The sequence below is a fragment of the Cibotium barometz genome, chromosome 26 (assembly GCF_041138505.1).
Source record: "Cibotium barometz isolate CiBa-2024 chromosome 26, ASM4113850v1, whole genome shotgun sequence".
Lineage (NCBI taxonomy): Eukaryota > Viridiplantae > Streptophyta > Polypodiopsida > Cyatheales > Cibotiaceae > Cibotium > Cibotium barometz.
The window spans coordinates 41471484-41486972 of NC_141071.1; the positions used below are offsets into that span (position 1 = coordinate 41471484).

The 15489-nt window shown below is 45.3% G+C and overlaps 1 protein-coding gene across 7 annotated transcripts in view; it reads left to right on the top strand.

Moving 5' to 3' along the window:
* The first annotated feature begins 315 nt into the window (after positions 1-315).
* LOC147623979 (HAD-superfamily hydrolase, subfamily IG, 5'-nucleotidase) overlaps positions 316-15489 on the top strand; it is a 112032-nt gene continuing 96858 nt past the window's right edge. For 2 of the 7 annotated variants that reach the window (XM_086820649.1, XM_086820655.1), the window contains exons 1-4: positions 354-753; positions 845-992; positions 1181-1474; positions 14831-14908. In XM_086820649.1, the coding sequence (XP_086676775.1) occupies positions 1190-1474; positions 14831-14908 (363 nt within the window). In that variant the 5' untranslated portion in view covers positions 354-753; positions 845-992; positions 1181-1189. Of the gene's footprint in view, positions 754-833; positions 993-1180; positions 1475-14830; positions 14909-15489 lie in introns of all 7 variants that reach the window. The other 5 variants (XM_086820648.1, XM_086820654.1, XM_086820650.1 and 2 more) reach the window with 4 other exon arrangements.

Consider the following 15489-nt stretch of genomic DNA (forward strand, 5'->3'; position numbering starts at 1 on the left):
CCACCCAACCGTTCTACCAGCTAGACTACGCGCCCAGCTAGAAAGGACGCAACCTTAACCAAATGGTTATCATCCCTAGCGCTGGAGAGAGGAGGAATTTTGATTTGCGCCTTGTTGAGGATAAGGCAAACACAAGAGCATTTTTGGGAGCATATTATATATACACCTTGCATTTCGAGGAGCATATTATAAAATACCTTTCGTTAAGTATATAATAAAGCGAAAGGTGATCTAGACCTTGGGTATAAAAATAATTATTCACTGTGATAATGTATGTGGAGGATAAAGGTACAAGGGAGATAGTATGGTCGGTTTGTATACAATGTGAAAGAAATGGAGGCGGCCTGTGAAAAGGTAATGTGCGAAAGCGAGATGCCCTCTCTCTCTCTCTCTCTCTCACACACACACACACACACGCGCGCGCAGGATCCTGATGCCCCGCCCTTGCCTTTCCTTTATCGCGGACGTAACAGCAACCCTCCTCATGGATGAGCGCATGGTCCACGTTTCCATCGCCTTTACAACAACGCCTCTCGCACTACTCCAGGATATAAGGATATATCCTTCCCTGTTGTTTTTTTTTGTTGTTGCTGCTCCTGCCTCTGCTCTTAACATGTTGCTGTCGCTGTCTTGCTCTCTTTTTGTTTTCGCCCTTGCCCTATCTGTTGCCTCCTGACTCTTCTTCTCTACATTTTGTAGCTCGCAGGGTCCGCATAGAACAGAGCATTGAACCTCGTGCTTCTGCTAAATAAGGTGAGTGCTTCCAAGCCCTAATCGCTTTCTTCTGCACAGTTTTACGTGCAGAAAACCTAAACTAATTGTTTTTGTACAAGCTAACTCGCAGAAACTTTGATTTTGCACAATTCCATGCTTGATATTGCCCTTGCACAATTAACCCGTAGAGAGCATTTATGGAATTGATTCGAACGCTCAGCAACAAATAACTCTGCAGAGAGCAGTGCATTTTCTTTGGAGGAGGCTGTCCAACAAAGGTTATTTTAAAGCATTTTGATGCAAAGATGATTGGTTTGCATAAGCTGATGATACACTAGAGAAGGCTTCGTTCATGATATTACAAAACAAATGCATATTTGCACTTTTGATGCCGTGTTGGCCATGCGGTCATTTGGTGCTCTAGTCCTGACCACCTAAATCACTTGTACTTTTGTCCTTTACACAGGAACCGCTAATGGACCAGATAGAAAATGCATGTGCTGACTCATCTACAGCCATTCCAAATGGGGAATGTTCTTACAAGCAGACTATGGACAGATGGACATCAAACGGATGGCTTGGGTCCATTGATATGAGGAAACAGATTTTTTGCAACAGGTCTCTAAACATGAAAAGCATTGTAGCTGTTGGTTTTGATATGGACTATACCCTTGCTCAGTACAAACCTGAGACGTTTGAGAGGATGGCGTATCATGGCACTATCAAGAAGCTTGTTTTCGATCTGGGATATCCTAAAGAGGTTTTTTCTCGTGCCATTGCACCTATTGCTTTTGTTTTTCTGCAATAGAGAAATTAGTGGGTGCAAATATATGTCACTATCAAGAAGCTTGTTTTCGATCTGGGATATCCTCAAGAGGTTTTTTCTCGTGTCATTGCACCTATTGCTTTTGTTTTTCTGCAATAGAGAAATTAGTGGGTGCAAATATATGCCATTCTGTCATTATCAATGCAAATTGCTTGTTGTTGGGGCTGTTGTTACTTACTTAGCTGCTTTGTTTAGTTAAATTGGTTTCCTCAATTTGTATGACAAATAAGCTGTAGATTTTAATGATATGGGTGGCATCAAAGAAGTAAAGTAATGCTACAATCACATTCTTTGCTAGAATTATGAGAGGTCATTATATGCATAGCATTGGGGATACTATCATAGGTTTGAGCCGTGGAGAAGCTCCATCCAACCCCTGATGTGTTTGCTTTGTGTTGCTAAATTCAAGTTTTTTCTGTTCCCCATTATATGACTGGTGTAACTACATGGAGTATAGCCAAGTGGCAAGGCATCGGTATCTGCTACTGACAGCAAAGGTTCAAATCCGTTTGCTCCAAGTTCCAAAGGGGTGGAGCTGGTGTGGTCAAAGGCTCAAACCACATCTTGCCTAAAGGTAGTCTGATCGGTGTTGTCTACTAATAACTATGTGTATGCTTGCCTGTTTCTTGATGGCTTTGCTAATTCCTTCCAATGGGAGCTGGTTGGGAAGGAAAGTAAATAGTGGCCATCCAAGTCTGCCATTATTTACACACTATTTATGAATGCAATGTTTGATGTGCGCCTCCCATCCTTAGGCTCCTTGACTCACAAGTAAGATAATGATATGCAGGAAGGGTCTTTACGAACATCTCCCCTGCCCGTAGGACAGGGCAGGGTGATGGAGGGAGAAACCCTATTCATGTGGGATGGGCTTGTGAGATCTCCCTGCTTATTGGGTGGGAGTCACGTCTGTGAAGCCCCTAAAGGGAGCATCATGTCACTGTTGCAAGAAAGTTTACTGACTGAGTGGAGTTTGGGTATGTCTCGAAATCCTAAAGACGTGAAGTGTGGTCGTGAAATCGACCTTATGGTCTATTCATAGTGCAAAAAAACGCATTTCAAATGTTTCATACTTGTACGAACGTTTAAAACCTTTGAAACGTTTTTTAAAACAACATTTAAAGCCATAAGCTGTATAGACACCATGTCATTAGGTTGGTCGTACACTGAACAGATAGCAGGCTACGTCGTTGCATCTATACGGAGTGCCACATCATGATAGGGTTGCTGACGTTAGCAGTTTGGATTGTTCTAGCAGGTGAACTTCTTGTTGGACAAACCTATTCGCTGGTGCTAGAAAGTCATGGTTTGAGTTGGGTGCGGGTTGATCTGTTACATGAGGCATAGTGGAAGCCCTTTAATGAAAAATAAGGTGTGCCTTATTTTCTGATCTTGGCAGAGAAAATGGAAGAGAGAGAGAGCAAGAAGATAGGGAAATTTGCACAGTACATGCGATGGGTCCCCAATTACCTACTAAAGGGCCCCCATTGTCGCTGATGTATTTTTTTATATTGATGCAAGAGAAATGAGACACAAAACTGTGTGATTGTGTAATTGCTGTCCACAGATAGCTAATTTCGCTGCAATCCCGTGCCCTCTTGGTCAAGTGCCTGTAGTCTGATAGGGTCCTTGAAGCTATATAACTGAGACTGCTCACTCTTGGTGCTAGTGTTGAAGTCCCCAATGAGGAGAACTTCTAGTCCCAACATGGCTGAGATCTCATCAGACAATGATGCATAAGGGGACTCCTTCCTCTCCTCTGCCTGAGTGGTTAGGCTGTCCTGACTATCCTGTATAGCATATCGCAAAGTATCTGGTGCAAAGTAGCAAACCGCCACATGTATGTTTCTGGTGGGTGTAAGCTGTAACCTAACCCACATGTATCTGGCATCCTCATCCTGCCTGACTATGCTGATCATACCCTGAAGGTGCGACCTAAATAGGACTGCTACTCCTCCTGAACCCCGTACTCCTCCTGTCCTGTGGGTATGCCTGTGGTAAGCCGACTCCCACTGGTATCCAGCAACATGAGGCAATCCCCTCTCTGAGCTCTGGTGTGTCTCCGTATAGAAGACGATATCTTGTCCTGTAAATGTCTCCCGGAAGCCTCCCACACCTAATCACAGAGTCCCATTACAGTTCCAGGCTGCCATCTTGATGCGTGTAGTCTCATAGACCCTATGCCTTTATTTAGGGGTGGGATGCCTCTCCTTAACGATGACTCTCCCATCTCGGTATATTACCCACTTTCCTTCCTTACAGGCTGCCATGACCTTCTCCATCTCGGTAGAGAAAGAAAGAAAGAAAGATATATTAAGCGTCTACTAGACCAAAGTGATGCAATAATGTCCATGGCATATCTCATCATGGAATGGAAAATAAAATAGAAACAAAACAATGCTATCTCACTAGGGGTGATACAAAACTGTCCATGGAAACTCATCATGGAATACCAGGAACATGGAACATGAGAGGAGCATCAGCCCCCAATAGATGGTATACCACTCTCCAAAATATGAAGCATGGGGCTAATGAGTATGGCTGAGAGGTCTAAATATCAGCTATGTCATGTGGAAAGGTAGCCCGATTGTGTGAAAACATGCCATTTTATCCAGCCCAAGAAGGGTAATTTTTGGATATTTTATGGCTTTTTTATTGTCTTTGCTGCTGGCTGCCACTTTACCCTGACCAACCAGCAGCCCTTCAAGCATATAAAAGAAACTCAATGTAATTCACTTCATATGAACATCTGGAGTCTTGCTGCAGCCGGGTGCTCCTTCAGGCAGTACATCTCTTACCTGCTGCTACTGGAGTCGTTACTTCGTCAGGCTCACATCAGTGTTTACATCTGCTGGTACAGGCTGCCTACATCAGGATTGACATCAGCGTTTACATCTGTTGGTACAGGCCGCCTTCATCAGGGTTGACTTCAGCGTTTTACATCAGCCTTGCATCAGGCTTACATCGGCACTTACTTCACTCTGCGTTTTACATCAGCATACATCAGCACTTCATCTGTGTTTTATCATCAGCAGACCATCAGTACGTACATCAGCACATCTGTGTTTTATTTACAGCATATGGGACAGCAGCCCTCTCTGCCACAGTAGGTCTTTTTCAGCAGGTTTATTTCTTCTTCATCACTGGGATAGCAGCCCTCTCCGCTCCTTGACCTCGACATTGGGACGGCAGCCCTCTCTACTTACTTCTTCAGGACGGCAGCCTACCATCTGCCTCGGATTGTGGCCCTCTCCACCCTCTGCATTATCATGGGACAGCAGCCCTCTCTGCTCCTTTGGAGTCTCACATTGAGCTCCTGTACTAGACTTTATCATATATATATATATACACTGCTGTGTGATTTGCTCTGATCTCATATATTTGGTCTTTTCATCTTTTTGCCCTCACATGGTATCAGAGCTATCGTGAGCAAAAGGATTAAAGACCTTGAGAGCACACAGCATGGATCATCTACCCACGATTCCAGAGGACCAGCCTTTTTTACCAGGTGTTGATTCTCCTTATTCAGATATAGATCACACGGAGGATGGGACTCCTTATTCACTGGAGAGCCCTTGTTTGAGGTCTTTCATTGGGAGACGACCAGCCCATTTTTACCTACTCACCCTCTACACCCTTGGCATCTCGTCTTTCTTCTCCGAGCTTATCAGGTGTCACTTCCAGAGGAGGATACATGCCTACAACGAGTGTGCCAGTATTGGAACCAGTTATTCAGCCTCATCTGGAGAGCCCTGCTACTCATTCTAGCTGACAGCCTAGACTTCGGTATGGGGTTTTTTCTTAGGAAGGATAGGTACCTCCTCGGTCGTTCGGAGATCCATCATCATCAACCCTGCAGGTGACCGCGTCAGGTTCGTATGTGCCTTTTAGTACTTATTCTACTTGGGTATCTTCTTCTGTAGCACATGTTCAACATATGGTACCATCAAGTACCCTCGATCCTTGGAATTATGTGAACCCAAATAGAGGAGGATCTAGGAGTACGATTTATTCCCAGACTTCTGGTGTTCAAGGAGGTAACATTGTTTTCTCTTCTGGTTCACATTCTGTTCCTGCTCTTAATGTGTTTTGGAATACTGCTCAACTTCAAGCACAAAACCCTCCCACCCAACCCATGTCTTTTCCCGACTTCACCCCCATTGGGTCTTGCGTATGGAAGTATCTATTAGCACTATGCCCTTTGGCACTACGGTGCCACCCAGCATTCTGGGGTTTCAGGTGGTTTACCAACCCATCTTTGGCACTACTGCTTTTCTTGCTTATGTGCCCACTCAAGAGTTTGTGCCTCAGCATAGGTATTTGTCATGTGCATCACAGATGCCATGGACATTCTCAGGGCTAGATCCAGAAGAGGCGTGGAGAGCAAACTGAAGACCAGATGGCTGTCGGCTGCAGGAAAAGGTGTTGCTGGCTGCAGGCTGCACACTGGAGTGGTCGGCTGTACCAGAAGACAAGGCTACTGAAAAGTGCATGCATTAAATCCAGTCGAGCTGCGTTAAAAGGACAATAACGAAGTTATGACTGGCCGACCAGCAATCGGCCAGTTCCCCATGGATGTTAAGGGGCTATAAATAGCCCAAGTGCTCATCATTGAACTCATTCACACTCCCTCTAGGGGTGTGAGTCATTAGGGGTCCCAGAGGGGACTGATTTTTGGTGTGTTATCACCTTTTCAAGAAGGCAGCCAAGGGTTGCAGACAAGTACCTTTTTGTACCATAGAATATACCGAATTTCCAGCTCTTCTCTCTCTCTCTCTCTCTCTCTCTCTCTCTCTCTCTCTCTCTACTCTCTACTCTCTACTCTCTCTCTATATCTGCGTTTTGCATCAGATGGTTTCCCAGAGTGTTTAGGGCTGAAAGAAGACTCCCAGAGCTTCCGCGTGTTACATTGGTATCAGAGCATCAGGCTCAGCCAAGCTAAACACTGAATCAGTCCTAGATGATGGTGTACAGGTCCAAGGTACAGGAAAGTACACGGATATGAAGCCCAAGGCAAGGAGCACAGACGCGGGAAGAGCTCCCAGGAGGTTTGTTGGTGGTGTTCCACAGTGCCAGATGGGGATGGCAGTTCTGTGAGCCAGATAGGTTCTCAGGTAACGGTCCCAAGGGAGGTTGATCCTCCAAGGGTGATGTGAGAGTGCTAGACTTAGTTCCAAGAATGAAGACTGAGTCAGTGCAGGAATGGATTGTGGACTAGAGGGAAAACAGATGCATAGATCTTCATCAGAGATAAGAGTGGTTTGGAGAACAGGCCGGGTTTTCAAAGAAAAAAGGTTGCCAGGGATGGATGATGACAGAGGGACTTCGGGAAAAGGATTGGGATGATGACAGTCATCCAAGAGCAGGTTGGAATCCCGTCATCAAGTTTAGCAGAGGGGGATGTCATGTGCATCGCAGATGCCATGGACATTCTCAGGGCTAGATCCAGAAGAGGCAGCCAGATAAAGAGTAGAACCAGGATGATAGAGCACAGATCACCTTTGGCAGTGAAGACTGGAGACAGGCGTGGAGAGCAAACTGAAGACCAGATGGCTATCGGCTGCAGGAAAAGGTGTTGCTGGCTGCACACAAGGTGGTCGGCTGCACATTGGAGTGGTCGGCTGTACCAGAAGACAAGGCTACTGAAAAGCGCATGCATTAAATCCAGTCGGGCTGCGTTAAAAGGACAATAATGAAGTTATGACTGGCCGACCAGCAGTCGGCCAGTTCCCCATGGATGTTAAGTGGCTATAAATAGCCCAAGTGCTCATCATTGAACTCATTCACTCCCTCTAGGGGTGTGAGTCATTAGGGGTCCTAGAGGGGACTGTTTTTGGGTGTGTTATCACCTTTTCAAGAAGGCAACCAAGGTGTCAAATCCCCACGGATCTCCTCGTGATCGTTCTCGGTTCGAGACTCAAATCCTGCAAACAAACGAACGAACAAACAACAAGGGGGTGCAGGCCTGACTCACCTCCCAACCATGACAGCCGTGGGCAAGCCCACAGTCTTGGCTGTCCCCACCGAGCCACGAGCTGAGCTAACTAGGTTGACGTACCGACCAATCTCCTCCTCGCGACGTCCCATATCGCCACGAAGCTGCCCTCGCGGGCCTCGAGATTGCTGTCGGCCTCGGCTGCATAAAGCAGGTGCACGTCTGCACTAGATCCAGGCTCCAAGACCATAGAGCTCTCACAAACTCGCGAGACTCTCTATATCCCAATAACTAACCTTCGCCACCCTTTTATAGGCTCTTGGCCGGTCATCGGGCGTCCACACTTGGGCGCCCGTCCATCCATACTTGGGTGCCCGCCCGTTAGTATATCCCTAACTAAGCTCGTCAACCAGCCTGCCTAGCTCCAAGCTTCCCCAAGCCTCGAAACTAGTCTTACGTGCATGTAGCACATGTACTTGAGCTCAGGAGTGAGCTCTTAGAGGAAGGGGAGTATGTCATGTGCAGGAGTATGTCACTGTGCACATGACATACTCCCCTTCCTCTAAGAGCTCACTCCTGAGCTCACGAAAAAGCCAGGGTAATCTCTCTGAAGAGTAGTCAATGTCTCCCATGTAGCGTCCTCCTCAACACGATCCTTCCACTTGATCTTGTATTCCATGATAAGCGTATTACGCAATCTTCTTTCACGAAATCCAAGAATCTTTTCAGGTTCGTGCGGAACAAATGTCATGTCCTCGACATCTATAATTTCTTGAGGAGTAACTAACTGATCTGCTCCACCCAGTACTTCCTTAAGTCTACTGACATGAAATACAGGATGAACTTTCACATGAGAAGGCAAATCCAATTCATATGTACTGAACCAATCCGTCGTGTAACACGAAATGGTCCACAGTATCTAGGGGACAATTTCGGAGATTGACCTGTCCGTAAAGTCTCGGGAATCTTTCGGAACTCGCAAATACACCATCGTTCCTTCAGAGAACTCTCTGGGTGAACGATGTCTACTAGAATAAAACCTGTCTAGGTCTTGAGCACTTCTAATAGGTTCCTTCGCAACTTGTAACATTTCCTGCATATCTTGCAAAAAATTACGTGCTGCATCATGCTGAAGTCCTGAGAATCCTACTGTAACAGGTGATCGAGGTTGAAAACCACACATAAGCATGAAAGTACTAAACCCTGTACTCGTATGCTTAGTACTGTTATAAGCAAATTCTAACATAGGAAGATAATCCTCCCATGAACTCTGTCTTTTGGATACATACGCTCGAAGCATATCCTCCAAAATCTGATTCACTCTTTTAGTCTGGCCATCAGATTGAGGATGATCAGAGGAACTCAAATTCAAAGTTGTTTCCAACTTCTCAAAAACAAGTTTCCAAAAATCACTCGTAAACTTAGAGTCCCTATCATTGACTATGTCCTGCGGTAACCCGTACAGTCTAAACAATTGCTCGATAAATTGCCGTGCTAATTGCGTAGCTGTAGTAGTCTTCCAGGTCGGTAAAAATCTAGCCATTTTTGTCAAGCGATCTACCACAACCCAAATAGAATCGTGGCCTTGATGTGTTCTTGGCAATCCGGTAATAAAATCCATGGAAACACTTTCCCATTTATTACCTGGGATTTGTAAAGGATGCAACAACCCAGCCTATCTAAAGCGTTCAGCTTTATTTGCCTGACAAATTTGACACTTGAGAACATAATCTTCTGAATACCCTTTCATCTTTGGCCAATAAAAAGTGTGTTTCACTAACGATAGTGTCCTGTGTACCCCAGGGTGTCCTGCAGAAGGGGCGTCATGACACTCCTTAAGAATCTTGGACCTAATGTCCGAGATCTGTGGTACACAAATTTTGTCATTACGAAACAGTAAACCATTCCGAATCATCCACTGGCCTCTAGCAGCCTGAATGGTAGACTGCTCAGTTATCGAGTCTTGGTCAATCAATGAGCTCCCGTCCTAGATCTTCTGCCAAAATGGACCAAAATAACTATCAATCCTGCAAAGCCCTCTCAATGACTAAAATAAGTCAGTAGAAATCTCGGTGAACGACAAAGAATTCACCTCTCTAATTCGACTAAGCGCATCTGCAATACTATTTATGGACCCTTTCAGATAACGGATCTCAAAATCAAAATCTTGCATTAATTCCGTCCAACGAGCTTTCCTTCCTCTCAAATCATCCGCATCACACACATACTTGATTGACTGATGATCAGTCAATACCACAAACTTGGAGCCATATAAATAATGTCTCCAAACCTTGAGAGCATGAATCACAGTATAAAGCTCCTTCTCAAGGGTTGGCCAACGAGATTGAGTGTCGTCTAGCTTTTTACTTTCAAAAGCAACCGGTCTAGCATCTTGAAATAGTGCAGCCCCAATAGCATAGTCACTGGCATCAGTTTCAAGAACATAAGGCCGACTAGGATCAGGCAATGCTAAGATAGGTGCTTCCTTGACTTTATCTTTCAAAAGTCTGAAGGCCATATCCAAATCGTTATTCCAAGTGATAGGCTGATTTGACTTACGTCTACGACCTTTCAATAAGTCGGTCATCGGTAGTGTGAGCTGAGAGTACTCCTGTACAGATTTCCGAAGAAAAACAACAAAACTGAGAAAAGAACGAAGTTGTTTCACTGTTCGCGGTATAGACCAGTCCAGAACCTTCTGAACTCAGTCATAGTCAATGCTCAATCCATCTCTAGTGATCTTGTGTCCCAAGTAAATGATGTCGGCCATAAAGAACTCACATTTACTTAACTTTGCATATAGTTGATTCTGTCTTAAAATAGATAAGATAATCGTGAGGTGTCTGACATGATCCTCAAGAGTACGGCTATATATCAAAATATCATCCAGGAACACCACCACAAATTTTCCCAAATGTTCACGAAAAAGATCGTTCATCATTTGTTGGAAAGTGGCTGGAGCATTGGTTAACCCAAAAGGTAATACGAGAAACTCGTAATGGCCATACCTAGTCCGAAAGGCGGTTCTTTCGACATGTCTTTCATGAATACGTATTTGGTGATAGCCAGTACGTAAATCTATCTTCGTGAAATATTTCGCTCCTGCTAACCGATCAATCAGGTCATCTAATCTAGAGAGAGGATAACGGTTCTTAATGGTGAGCTTGTTCAATCTCTTGTAATCTATACACATTCTCCAGGTGTTGTCCTTCTTTCTCCTAAGCAACACAGGTGCACCCCAGGGTGATTTACTTGGACGGATCTGGCCCATGCCCAAATAATCTTCAAGTTGTTTAGCCAACTCATCTTCCTCAGCTTGGCTCATCCTATAAGGTGGAATACTGACAGGATAAGCACCAGGGATCAAGTCAATACGATGATCTACTGCCCGTTCAGGTGGTAAACCCGATGGCAGTTCCTTAGGAAATACATCTCGAAACGAATCAAGTATCTTCTGTAATTCTTTGCTTTTAAACACACTTAATTCATTTACATCCATGGAAGGTATGAGAAATGAAGAAAGTGGAATCACGACACAATGGAAAGCGGTATACAAAGAAGAATCCATTATATTTCCAAAATCAATTGTATTTACAAGAGGTCCCTGAGAGGGATGTATACAATCACCTAAAATACTATACTTGGTGTCCCTATGCTGAAAAGAAAAAATATGACTAGACCAATCTATCTGGACTTGAAGAGTCTTAAACCACTCAATCCCTAATAACAAGTCTACATTTTCTAGATGCATTACATAGCATTCCAGAGTATCTTTGTAGTCCTGAATCTGGATTGGAAGCATCTCCACCTTTCGATCCCATACTTGCCTTCCCGCAAGTAGGCGTACCTCATAGATATGATCGCTGGGTGTCGTATCAAGACTCACTTTCTGCACAAGTTTGTAGTTAACAAAGTTGTGTGAGCTGCCAGGGTCTAGAAGAATGTGAATCTTATGGCCATTCACTTCTCCATAAACTCGGAGAAGATCATGCAAGCCAAATACTTTAGAATTGAACAGACAATCAGAACAAGTACTAGGGCGAGAAAGTACAATAATTGACGTACCTGTCAAAGACAACTGATTAGCTGCCTTTGGCTTGGGTCTTGCGTTTGTCTTGGTACCCTTTTGCTTTGGGCACTCGTTACGCATGTGTCCTTTTTCTTTGCAAATAAAACAACGTCCTTCCTTCTTGAGCTTTAAAGCCCTAAGGAGTCGTTTCTTCTTTGCTGGTGTCGAACTGGAATTCTTCGAAGGTTGGTCCGAAGACTTTCCTTCTGTCGTGTTAGCCATAGGTGCAGAGAACTTTCTTTTATGCTTGTTCCCCTGCTCGGTAACGGGTTTCGACTTGGAAGAGACCATTGTATCATCATAGATACGAGTTGAATGAATGGCCTCGTCCAATGTTTTGCATTTGTTATTTTTAACCTGTAAACGGTATGAGTCTGGTAAACTAGCTACGAAAAACCCCAAAAGAGTATTGGGATCCATCCTTGTAGCTTTCATTTGCAAGTCCCTAAACTTCTGGTGAGTGTAATTGAGCTAGCTGCTCTTGGATATGGTGCTGATGTCGAGCCCATATCTCTGTGATCTCCCTTTGATGTAGTGTGGGAGTCTGGTAGCCCGGTGCTCTCGGTCTTCGTGTAGCTCGGAGGTCTGCAGCGCGCTGAAGTGTAACCCCCTCCTGTGTCAGGGTAGGCATTGGGATAGATCTCTGGAAGAAATCAGTGAGCTGGAGCTGTCGCCCACCTCTCCCTGTGGTATGAGTCCATATCAGTGACTCTGTGGCGCTGTGTCTCTAGCAAGAACTGGCCAAATCTGCGTTGGTCTGCGGATTCCATGATTTGGCGGAGTGAGGGATGTCCACTGAAGATGGTGGTGTATCTCTCTCTAATGTCACTATATGCTCTGCATCTGCATACATAATAACCTCCTCCTGGCATAGTCTGCATATCCTCTCTGCTCTGGGGATCCGTGCTGCCCTACCTGCCTCAATCTCAAGCTGGTGTGATGACACTCTGAGCTGGCAAATCGCCACTTGGGCACTGTGAGGCATGTACACATCCATATATCCGGGTCGCTGAATGAATTCATCCACTGAGATACGCATAAACTGATCTCTGCAGTATAGCATTTTCAGCGGTAGAGGCTGACTGGGTGTAGTCCAAGTCTCCTGAGTGTATCGCTGCCATAAATCTTGCCAAAGGACTCTGTTCCTCTCACTGTGAGAGAGCTAGATGTGTGGTGCATGTTTATCATACTGGAAGGGTGGCAGGTGATCTATGTCGAGACCATGTTGAGTGAGCCACTGTATCATCTGTGAATACCATGATCTCCTATCTACACTCTCTGTGAGCTGCCTGGACCCCTCAAAAGCTCTATGTGAGAGTCGATCTGATGGCATATCTCTGATCCTCTGTATGAAGCAGATCGTCTGGAAGAGGGCCTGTACTAGCATAGGAGGTGCGGCAAACTCCGCTCGGACAATGTCATGTGGGACGGAGGGTTTGCTGCGGATCATCCGTGATATGCTGTGATCAGCCAATGACGATACCCGCCTCGGCTAGAATTGATTGAGCTCTCTCGCTGAGAACTCCTCTGGGGTGTGGAGCTGGAGCGTGGGTACGGGTGGTGGGCTCTGATGGCGTAGTAGAGGAATTGTTGTGGGCAGTGGATTCCGATGTGGATGTATGTACCACAAAGAAATCTGTGATGGCTCTCTGTGAGGTGTCCTGTCGGAGGCGGGGCTGTCTCTTAGCATGCTGCCTCAACACTACATCCCTGTGTCGTTTGAGCTCCATCAAGTACATACCCAAGCACCTCTGATCCTCAAGCTGTATCACCTGTGTGAGTGGTCCGAATCCCTCTTAAAAGAGGCAGTGGAATCTCCCCCGTGTCTCATAGTAAGCCAGGCAACTGAGCATATAATGGGCCTCATCCTCTACTGCTCCTGTGATGCATACTGTGCATGCCCTCTCCTCATGTGGGATATCCTCAGCTCTGCCAGTCTCTACTTTGAGGCGGTGGGAGGATACCCTGAGCTGGCCGATCGTTAGACGCTTGGCATGTGACATGTGTATGTGTATGTATCCTGGGATCTCAAAGAATCCATCCTTGGAGAGTCTCAAGAAGTGATCTCTGTAGAACTCACACTTTTTACCAATCTCTGACGGAGACACCCATGTCTGGTGTATGTGTATAGCCCAAGTAGATCTAACCGGATGATCCGGTTGATTTCCTGACATGAGAGATCAAGGTATGGGGAATCCAAGCTATACTGAAATGGGGGGAGACGGTTCATCTGTATGCCATGTGCATGAAACCACTTGACTACCTCAGAGTACCATGCATGTGTCGGTAATGGTGGTGGCCGTGTCGCTGAGGAGGGCAGTCCAGCTCGTCTCAGTCGCTCCCTCTCCCTCGCTGTATAATTGCATAGAGGACTCTAGTGCTAGTCGTGGGAGGTGATCTCTGTGAAGCGTGTATACATGCTGAATATAAGTGACAGTCTGAAAAAGGGCATCTGTGACCAGTGGGGCCACCCCAAACTCTGCATGTAGAAGTGGTACAGATGGCTTACTCCTGATCATGCGTGACCACATCATCACCTGTAGCCCCTCTATGCACCTCCAGTGATCTTCCCTAGGCCTGGCCCCCAAAGGGCTGCACCATACATAGCCGTTGGTTGTACTAGAGTATCAAAGAGCCAGCACTTAGTGCAGGGTTCTTGGAAATGTGCCTGGAAACACTGTCTCTCCATATGGGCCAGGGAGGTGTGCCCCCTTGCAAGTTGGTCAGTGGCAGCCGTGGTCATGCAAAACAAAGGGCCTGTAAAAGTAACTCCTAGTTACACATTACTTCTGCACAATCTCCTAGTTACACATTACTTCTGCACAATCTCCACTGGGGCATTTCTGTATATGAAAGAGCACAATCCCTTCAGAGTTTCCGACCATCCATCCGTCAGTTGTGGATCCAAGTCTTACTCCGGTGACATGGAGAGGCCTCACCAGGAGGTGGACATCACTGCAGCCCTCCACTCTGTTATGGAGGAGGATGGTACTATTACTGGATGAGGCACGCATTCTGTCCAACCATACTCACACCTTGTGTTAGCCACATAGCTACCTGCACTACTTTTGACACATGTTCATAGCAGAGGTAGCTAGTTTCTTTTTCAACCTTCCAGTTTTTCCCATGCATCAGTGTTTTCATGGAGCTATTGTATTACTCTTTGCTCTCATAGTTCCTTCAGGTCTTTTGAGGATGTAACGTTCTTTTGATCTTTCCTTCTCAACTCAAAAGAAAAAGTTACATTTCCCTAAAAATGATCGATTGATGTCTCCATGTCTTGCAGTTGCTGCAGTGGAAGTTTGATTGGCAGTACATGGTAAGGGGCCTTGTTCTTGATAAGCGACGAGGGAATATCCTGAAGGTAATCTGTATCAGCTTTATTTTAAATTCTTATTTTATTTGGACTTTCCTTTGTTGTTCTCTTGCTTGGTTTCATTGTTTTTATCCAACATTATAAACTGTTGAAGGTTAAGTTTGAAGCAGTTGTCCTCTGTCTCTTTCAATACTGGGATGTACCTTACATAGCACATGACCTTTCCTAGAGTGCATCATTGAATGAAAGGTATGAAGCTTTTTGTGTAGACCACCATGAAGTCTAACTGCTCGTATGTTTAAATTGCTTCAGACTACACTTATAGCAACTGTTTCTCATCTTTTTCAAGGTAAGGCACACCTGCCTACAATCCCTTGGCTGAGGTCTTAGAACACTCCTCCATTCTGGCATTGCCAATTATTTTCTGTTCTCGTAGCCATATAAATGACCACTTACCCTCCCCTGTTTCCTGCAAAGCTAGGGCAGCTATTTCATTCACGTAGTACAGATATTTTCTTGACGAGATGAAGCTCTATGGGTAGGCTTTTAGAGGCTAAACTGTTGTGATTGGAGACCGTGCAAATGTCTTGTAAACAGTTCCTCTCCAAAATTTATTCATGTCACGTATG